Genomic DNA, 10,229 nt, shown 5'->3' with positions numbered 1-10,229 from the left:
TGTGTGTGTGTGTGTGTGTGTGTGTGTGTGTGTGTGTGTGTGTGTGTAAAAGGGGTGTGGGTTGAGCTTAAGAAGAAAGAGGGGACTGGTAGGCACCAGACTGAAGAGGAAAAAAATGGTCTCTTTTGATGCCCTTATGTTATTTGCAGTTAAATATATTCATACATTAAATACATACATATATAAATACACCAAATACACTAATATCAAATACATTTAAATTAAATACATTTAAAATGCTAATAATACTAGAAACCCACATGTTAAACATCTGGAAGATCCCTTTAGATCATCAATTATCCATATTTTACAATTTAAGAAATACTGGTGGGGGTGGCTAGGTGGTACAGTGAATAGAGCACAGGCCCTGGAGTCAGGAGGACCTGAGTTCAAATTTGGCCTCAGACACACTGTGACCATGGGCAAGTCACTTAACCCCAATTGCCCTGTCCTCCTCCCTCCAAAAAGAAAAAAAAATACTGGTCACCATATAAGTTTTGGGGTCATAGGCCTTCCTTGAAAAAAATTTAACACTAGGTAGGTGACTTCCACCTTCCACATAAGGAAGGGTTAATATATCCCAGTGATTAGGCAATCGGTGAGACACAGGAAAGCAGTTCTTGCTTTGGGGCAGAAGGATAGATTTCAAATACCGAAGTGAGTAAGAATAAATTTAAAAAATAGATTCATATCAGATACCAGTTTATTTAGATTATATTTTATAATAAATAATAATAAATACATATTAGATAAATAAATAATTTATTTATTAAGTTAAAAGGATTGAGATGAGAAAGAAAACCAGTAAGAGAGAAAGGATACAAGTTGGGAAGTTAATATCATATTAGAAGGTAATATAACAAGGTATGCCAGGGAACTAAATTTGCCTACCTCAATCTGTCTCTAAATATTTTTTTTTAAATCACAGCTGCTTCTTTATGTAGGAATGCTTTTATTTACACATGGTCATAGTTAGGGTCTGTCATGCTCTCTCCTAACTCAACCATATCTGCCAAGCCATGTACTCATATAATAAGCCTCAGGGTCATTTCTAGGGTGGAGATTGAGTCTTCACCAGGGTGACAACATCCAAGGAGGCACCCTTTATTCTCCTGATTCCCCTTTGGCCCACCATCCCTGTGCCTTGTGGTCCTCTCACTGTCTATACTGCCTGGCACAATTATTCCTGCTCCATCAGCTGGCCCCGGGCCACCACCCCCTCTACACTTAGGATCCCATTACCAAGAAGCTTATCTACTGGCACCCAACTTTCTCTATTACTGGGCCCCTGTTCTTTTTTTTGTGATGATATCAATCATGAATTTATTAAGTACTTGTTATGTTTGAGACACTGTGTAGTAAGTGCTGGAGATACAAAGACAAAAGCAAACCATTCTTGAACCTCAAGGATCCTCCATTCTAATGATGATAGTATCTCCTAGCATTGTTAATGAGGAAAATTTGGTTAGACTAGTGTAATTTTTTCCTGATGGATACTGAGGCCCCTGTTCTTATGCCCAGGAAAATTTACTTGTTAGCAGTGGGTGGGAGATCAGGCTAAAGACAGCCTGTCTTAGTAAGATAAGTGTATCTATCTTACCTGTCTGAAAGGCTGGTACATAAGTTTCCCAAAAGCTGAAGATTTTGATGCATAGCTTTCTTAGCATTGATAGTTTTGTTTTCAGGGTTGAAATAGAAACTAAAACAACATGCAATTTAGATTAATTTTGTGAAACTTTTAGCATGAGAATGGGCCTGACTGGTGCTTGGTTTATAAATCCTACTTCCTCCCACTCTCACCCAATTATATATTCCCCCAGGCTTAAAAATTCCTAATCATGGTTCTGTTAAGGCCTGAAATACCACAGACACTTCTGCCCTATCAAACATCCTCGAACAAAAGCAATGAAAAAGATTTGTTCTACTTTATTTGTGCAGGAATTTCAACAGAGGCAAATATGTGTGCTTTGTTTAACAGTTTGATATAGACAAGGAAGCTGGGGAGAGACAGATTTACCATCGGTACTGTATGGAGCGAGCTTCTGTCCATTGTGCTCACGTGTTCACCACGGTTTCTGAAATCACTGCCATAGAAGCTGAACACATGCTGAAAAGAAAACCTGGTAATTGTCATCTACACAGTTTGTCACTGGGCTCTGAAGTTGATGGATAAAGCAGTAGAGGCATGGAGGGATGGAGAGGAATGATATGGTACCTCTTATCTGTGACAGTCAGGTGGCAGTGGGTGGAGTGCTGGGCTAAGTGTCAGGGAGATCAGAGTACAAATCCAGATTCAGACACTACCTAGGTGACCCTGGCCCAGTCACTTAATCTCTTCCTGCCTCTGTATCTTTATCTGTAAAATAGGATAATAATAGCACCTACCTCCTAAGGTTATTTGGAAGGTAAAATCAGATACCTGTAAGACACTTTTCAAAACTTAAGGTGCTCTATAAATGCCAGTTATAATAATAATAATAGCCTTTATTATTATTATTATTTCCATTCAAATCCCCATATTCACTCATAGATGATAGCTTATACAAAGTACTATTGTTGCTTTTTTTTTTTTGCTTTTTGGAGGGCAGTTGGGGTTAAGTGACTTGCCCAAGGTCACACAGCTAATTTTTGTGTTAAGTGTCTGAGGCTGAAAGTACCATTGTTGTTAATCATCTCAGTCATGTCTGACTCTCCATGACCCCTTTTTGGGGTCCTGTTGCTTTTTGTTCAACAATGCTTACAACATTTACTATTTCCTGTCTCAGGTTACATTTATTTGTGTACATATCCTATGTCTTCTGTTAGTTTGAAGGTTACTTGTGATAAAGTTTTGTGTATTAGAAAAATGCCTTGCACACTGTTGTTATTTAGTAAATGTTCACCGAATGAACACATTAAGCTGTGATTGAACAAATCCTTAACAAAAAGTCTTGGAATAGAGAGTCAATGAAAGAGGTCTTTCTTCATTCCTCCTATAGAGAATCAGCTGAACTACTGTGTTTTTTTTTTAAACTAGAGGGAAAAGGACAGAATAGAGAGTTGTTTTAGAGAATCAAGAAGATATTTTGCAACTGATTGGATATGTGGTGTGAGGAAAAGTAGGAAGTTGAAGATTACTGCCAGGTTGCAGACTTGGGTTTTTAGAAGGGTGATAGTGCTCTCAAAAGAGACAGGGAAATTCTGAAAAGCATTGAGCTCTGGGGGAAAGAGTATTGTTCCTGTTGTGGGTGGACTGAACTTGAGATGCCTAGGAAATATCTAGTTTACAATGTCCAAAGGGAAATTGATGATGTGAGACTGAGACCCAGGAGAGTGACTAGGACTAGAAATATAGATATGAGAGTCATCTGGGTAGAAATGATTGAACCCATGGTTGTTGATGAAATCTCTGAGAGTGTGTATAGAGAAATATGAGAAGAGGGCCAAAGAGAGAGCCTTGGGAAACACCCACAGTTAGGAGGTTGGATATGGATGATGAACTGAGACGGCCTGGTCAGACAAGTATGAGGAGAACCAAGAGAGAGAGAAGCTACAAAACCCCCAAAAGAAGTACTACCCGGGAGAAGAAAGTAGTCAACAGTGACAAATACTGCTAAGAGGTTGGGGGGGGGGGATAGGGAAGTCAACACATTTGGTGATTAAGAGATCATTGGTAGCTTTGGAGAGAGCAGTTTTCCTAGACTGAAGGTCAGGAAACCAGATTGCAAAAGAAAAGGAAAGGAGACAATTCCCCTCCCCGCCAGAGGATTTTATTGGTGAAAGAAAGAGATACAGAATGAAGGCTTAAGGAGATGGTGTGATCAAGGGAGAGTTCTTTTTTAAAAAAAGTAGGACAGGGGCAGCTAGGTGGTGCAGCGAATAAAGCATGAGCCCTGGAGTCAGGAGGACCTGAGTTCAAATCCAACCTCATACACTTGACACACTTACTAGCTGTGTAACCTTGGGCAAGTCACTTAATCCTAATTTTCTTGCCTTTCCCCCTCTAAAAAGGAAAAAAAAATAATGTAGGACACCTGAACATGTTTGTAAGCAACAGGAAATGAGACAATAGGGAAAGATTGAAGATTAGAGAGAAATGTGGGGGTGAAATTGTGGGAGAGAGACAAGATTAGATAAGTACAGGGATTAGTTTTGCATAGGAAGGAGGTAGACCATTTCTTCATCAGAGACTAGAGTGAAAAAGAAAAGAAATGGAGATATTAACAGCTTTTGAGATGCATAGAAGGGAAGAAGAAAACAAGATAATCAGTGGCACTGGGAAGGCCCTTTCTTTGCTTCCAAAAACTCCCTGCCTTCTTACTAATACCAGAAATTCTACCATCTGCACTTTATGCCATTGGCCAGAAGCTAATGCATTCAGCAGGGAGTGAGAGAAAGAGCAAAAGATACACCCACTGAGAAAGATACAGAGAGAGAGAGAGAGAAAGAGAGAGAGACAGATAGACAGAGAGAGAGAGAGACAGACAGACAGAGAGACAGAGACAGAGAGACAGAGACAGAGAGACAGAGACAAAGACAGAGACAGAGAGAGACAAGAGAGACAGAGACAGAGGCAGAGAGACAAAGAGAGAGACAGAGAGAGCAAGAGAATAGGAGAGAGGAGAGGAGAATTAATTATATTTGGGCTATGGCAATATAATAATTATGACAATACAAAATTTAGGGATGATAACAAAGCATCAGAAAGTATTGGGAAGTAAATAGATACTGGAAAAAATGAAAAAAGGAATAAAAATCTTAGAGTTCTTACTACCTTTATTATTGCTCCCCTTTCTTTTGGAGAGGGGAAGGCAAGGCAAGTGGGGTTAAGTGGCATGTCCACGGTCACAAAGCTAGTATATGTGTCAAGTGTCTGAGGCTGAATTTGAACTCAGGTTCTCCTGACTCCAGGGCTGGTGCGTTATTAACTGCACCACCTTGCTGCCCCATATTGGTACCTTTTTAATTGAAGCATATGCTATCAAAACAATCTGGGTTCAGATCCATGTGTGACAGCATCGTGGTGTAGTAGAAAGACCAGACCTTCAAATTCCTGCTTCCTCCCTTATGAGCTATGTGACTTGGGAAAAGCCCCTTAACTCCAACTATAAACAGGGCCATTATTTCATAGCGTTGTCAGAATGAATGGGATAATGTATATAAGGTGCTTTTCAGACCTTAAACTCTATATGAAGGTTAACTATCGTGGTTCAAATATAGAATCAGAAATGTAGAGCTCCAATGGAGTCTCGTGGCTTTATTCTGAACCTCTTATGACCAGTGACATTTCAATCAATTTCACCTCTGACTAGAGAAAGGTTAGAACTGAAGTTGTGAAATCCTTGGACACTCATAACCCAAAAAGGTCAATGGACTTTTGTTGATCATTAAACCTGAAAGGCTTTCCCAAGGTCATTCTTCTTAGTATTCACCTCATATAGCATGGCTGTGCTTGTGTTTTTATTTGAATCTCCCCCACCCCCAAATTAATGTTGCAGTTACAGCAACAGCACCGAGTGAATGAAGACACAGTGAGAGAGAAATAGAGATCTGAGATATCAGGCAATTAACCATTTAGTAAGGACCTATAATGCGCTTGGTACTGGGGACATGAAGACAAAATCCTTGCTTTTGAGGGGCTTACATTCTACTGAAATGGCATTTTTAGGTAACTATTCACTGAGACTGCCAACAAAGGACACTTTACCTACCTTTTGACGTACAGGAAAGCTGAGAGAATATTTGTCCCTCAAGTGGAGATTTACCTAAATTTAGAAATTTTGCCTCTGAAAATCAAATCTAAAGTACCGTCTAAGAGCTGGAGCCTGGTTGTGGGTGAGAAGAAGAGCAGAGAGAGTGGTAGAATGAGAACAGACTCTTGGTGGGAGAGTAGATCAACTGTTTCTCAGGGCCATCTCATTTTCCAGTGGATCGAAGTAAGCAGAGGTTAAGTGGTCCAGAGTCACACAGCTAGTAAGTATCTGAGACCAGATTTGAACTCAGTTAGGTCTTCCCAACTCCAGGCCCAGGACTCTGTCCACTGAGCCATCTAGCTGCCCCCATTATGCTTATAGTATGCTCAGTGGCCACACCTTGTAAAACTGTCTCAGCAGAGGGGTTAAACCAGGTTAAGGGCAGCCAACAGGCTTCCAACCCATTGGTGAGTTAGGCAGCTGTCCACCCCAAGCATGTGAAGACCTCGCTGACAGAATGGCTGAATGAGAACAATTTGTTCCAATGGCCATGAAGGCAGCTGAAGCTGTGAAGCACTTAAAAGCTTGGTCAGACATCAAAGATGCCATGGTTATCCACTGGATCCCAAGCATTGTCAGCCATCTTGACTTTTATCCTGACACTGGGCTTCAGTGACTGTGGAAGAGACAGTCTTTGTGCAACTGTGCCTCAATTAGATCCAATTCACAATCAACTTAAGATATCACCCACAATGTTACTGGTCCTCTTCAAAACAAAGGATGAACAACAAACATTGGAAGATAGGCTATAGCCAATAAAGTGAGGGGAGAAGATTAAGATGACCAAGATTAGGAAGGTTAGATAGTATCTATGCCATTCAATAGAGTCTGGGGATGTTGGAGTTGGGCATCTCTTCATCTCTCAGCAGCCTTACCTATAATACTCCCAGTATCTCCCAGAAATTTGCAAGGAGGAGAAACATGAGAGTAAAACTGGTGATGGCAACTGCTTGTTTTATGTCTTTAAATGGATAGACCAAAGACATCTCAAAATAAGGATGTCCAAAATAAAACTTATCTTTTCCTACCTCTAATCTATTTCTCTAAACTTCCTAGTTCCTGTTGAGGGCGTTTCTGGTCCCAGAGATGCATAATCTTAGCAGCATTTTTGATTCTTCTGTCTCCCTAACTTGCCATATCCAATCAGTTTCCAAGTCATTGTTATTGTTGCTGTTTTTCTTCAATCTCCATAATTTCTCTCCTATCTAATCCCCTTCTTTCCCTTCACACGACTACTGCCTTACTTCAGTTCCTCATCACTTCTCACATGAACTGTTACAGTAATACTTTAACCATACCTCCAGCTTTCTGTTACTCTGCACTCTAATTCTTCTTCTATAAATACATCTACCAAAATGATCTTCCTCTAGTACAAGGGTGACCACAGCACTTTCTTGTTCACTGACAGTGTCATTATCCTGTTTAAGAAATGTCAATAGCTCTCTATTGCTTCTAGGAGATTTTTGTTAAAATCTTTAGTTTGTCTTTTTCAAGATTTGGTTGAAGCAAAAATTGGTGCAGTGGGAAATGTCCTGAATTTGTGAATTCTGTGAAACTGAGGCTTGTCTGCCTCATGAGAGATCACAGAATCTCAGAGCCAGAAGGGCCCTTAGGAGTTACTGAAACCTGTCTGTACCTAACTAGAAATCTGTACCTATCAAGTAGTTTCTTTATTGATAACTCCCAATGAGAGTGGATCCACAATTTCCTGAGGCAACCCATTCCACTTGTTGACAGTTTGAGTTGTTAGAATGGTTTTCTTTGTGTTGAATTGAAATCCAGTTCCTGGCAGCTTCCACTGCTTCTGGCTCTGCCCTCTTGGACCTACCGTTACAAGTCTAATACATCTACTTGATCATCCTTCATATACTTGAAGACAGTTACCATGTTCTTGCTAAAATCTTTCCTTCTCCAGGCTAAACATCTCCACTTTCTTCAACTGAGTTCCCTTATGCTATGAACCAGTTTTCTTGCCATCCTGATGACCTTCCTGTGGACATCCTTCAGTTTATCAATGACCTCCCAAAGCTGCTGCAATAGCACTGAAAGCCAAACACAGGACTCTAGATGGAGTCTAACTAGGGTAGAATACAGCAGGACTATCACCTCCCTTCTTTGGATGTTATGCTTTTATTAAGATAGCCTAAAATCATGTTGGGTTTTTAGGCTGCAACATCATACTACTGCCTCATATTGAGCTTAACGTTCACTAAATCTCTGGCTCTGACCTCTCTCTCCCTTTCCAGATGTTGTTACTCCCAATGGCCTGAGCATTAAGAAATTTTCAGCTGTGCATGAGTTTCAAAATTTGCATGCTTTGTACAAATCCAGGATCCAGGATTTTGTTCGTGGTCATTTCTATGGGTATGTACATAGGCAGCAAGATCAGAAGTCTTGGCACTGGAAGGGACCATAGAAGTTATCAAGTCCAACCTGCTCACTTTACAGATTAAGATATTGAGGCCCAGAGAGTGATATATCTAGGTCTCACAGGTAGCAAGTGGCACAGCTAGGATTTGGTTCCAGGTCTTCCAATTCCAAATCTAACACTTTTCCCATCATATCGACATGCTTTCTCTAACTCAAATCAGCACATGAATTTTAATAGTTATCCAGCACCCAGCAAACAAGATTATAACCATAGGTGAAAAAGAATTCCATATTTTCCCACTAATCTATTCCTTTCATCCACATAGGATATATTCCATTTGGGTTGAAAACCATGATTTCATGGCTATAGGGAAGGAAGCTCCTACTAATGCAGTCAATTGTTCTGCAGTTTATAGTCTTAGAAAGTTGTCTGGGGAATTAAGATTAAATGACTGGCCCAGATGCAGAGAGTCAGTATATATGAGAGGCAAGATTTGAAAAAAGGTCATCCTGACTTATTCACTGTAACATGCTGCCTTTATAGGCAATATATTTACAAAAATTTGTAGTGAATCCTTTACTGAACTAGTTGGTACAGATTTTAATTCTGGATCCACAAGACCCAACAAAAAAAAATCCATCAACAAAGGGTTCCCTTTTCTTTTCCTATCAACTATAAAAAATAAACAGATTTTTAGTGTATCTCCTTTAATGAACTGCATTGTAAAGTTGGAATTGTTTATCCTTCTTCCACAATACCCTTTCTAATCATGGTAGAATGTTTATGGATGAAATAAAATTAGTGTTTAACTCAGATTTAAATCACTATCAAATCCCCTGGGGTTTGTTTTAAGAATATTTGACTGGATTCTTTGGACTCCAACATTAATAGTTCAGAAAAAATGTGCCAAGAGGCTTTCATTGTGTTTAATATCTTTCTAAAAGATATCAAGAACCCCAAATGACATTGTAAGAGGAATGGATAGTAGTTAGGTCATTTCCCAGTCCCAAATGAACACATTTTATTATTTTGTTTCATTTCAGTCATCTTGATTTTGACCTTGAAAAGACTTTATTCCTTTTCATTGCGGGGAGATATGAATTTTCAAACAAAGGAGCTGACATCTTCTTGGAAGCTTTATCTAGACTAAACTTCCTTTTACGGGTAAGAAAGCTCTGGGTTCTGAGACATGACATAGTAATTGTGGGCAATACTATCTGTTTTTCCAAATGAATGGAATGGCTTTTAGCACTACTAACAGTTTTCATGAAAGCACAAAATTATTCAACTAGGAGAATCCTACTTTAATTTTGATTCTCCATTTCAGGTCATTTCTTATGGTCACACTAGCCACTTAAATGTTTACCTTCTATTGACAAAATGCTTGCTTTTACTTGAAAGATACTCTTCAAAGTTATATTGAATCATATATAGGGCAAGCATATCCTAAAGGAAACCTGTCCCAATTCCCCTTAATTCTAGTACCTTCCCTCTTAATGTTGATTATTTCCTGCTTATCTTGTATACCATTTCTACTTATCCTGTATCCCACTTACTAGGCTTTTGCATGTTGTCTTCCCCTTTAGTCTGTGAGCAACTTAAGTTATTTTCTTCGTATTCTTTGTATTCCCATTGCTTAGCACAGTTCCTAGTGCATAGTTGTTCAGTCATTTCAGTCCTGTCTGACTCTTTATGACCCTATTTGGGGTTTCCTTGGCAAAGATACTGGAGCAGTTTGCCATTTCCTTTTCCAGCTCATTTTACAGATGAGGAAACTGAGACAATCAGGGTCAAGTGAATTGCCCAGGGTAACACAGCTTGTAAGTGTCTGAAGCCAGATGTGAACATAGGAAGATGAGTCTTCCTGACTTCAGGCCAGGCATACTATCTACTGGGTCATCTAGCCACCTGCCTAGTATAGAGTAGAGTAGAGCAGAGTAGGGTATGGTTAGGGTGTGGTATGGTGTGGTGTGTTGTGGTGTGGTATGGTATGGTATAGTATGGTATAGTATAGCATAGCATAGCATAGCATAGCATAGCATAGCATAGCATAGCATGGTATGGTATAGTATAGTATAGTATAGTATAGTATAGTATAGTATAGTATAGTATAGTATAGTATAGTA

At 39.5% G+C, this 10,229-nt stretch overlaps 1 protein-coding gene across 1 annotated transcript in view; it reads left to right on the top strand.

The window, feature by feature from the left end:
- The window catches only part of LOC138176086 (glycogen [starch] synthase, liver), a gene marked incomplete at its 3' end in the record, with an annotated part of 53,144 nt that overhangs the window by 18,984 nt on the left and 23,931 nt on the right, over nt 1–10,229 (top strand). Inside the window, exons 5-7 of the mRNA XM_069106816.1 lie at nt 1,979–2,123; nt 7,979–8,096; nt 9,147–9,267. Coding sequence (XP_068962917.1) covers nt 1,979–2,123; nt 7,979–8,096; nt 9,147–9,267 — 384 coding nt within the window. The remainder of the gene's footprint in view (nt 1–1,978; nt 2,124–7,978; nt 8,097–9,146; nt 9,268–10,229) is intronic.

Source organism: Petaurus breviceps, unplaced genomic scaffold (genome assembly GCF_028583685.1).
Source record: "Petaurus breviceps papuanus isolate PSGF00001 unplaced genomic scaffold, PetGlider_PUasm1.0 81, whole genome shotgun sequence".
Lineage (NCBI taxonomy): Eukaryota > Metazoa > Chordata > Mammalia > Diprotodontia > Petauridae > Petaurus > Petaurus breviceps.
This window is presented reverse-complemented; position numbering and strand designations above follow the sequence as displayed.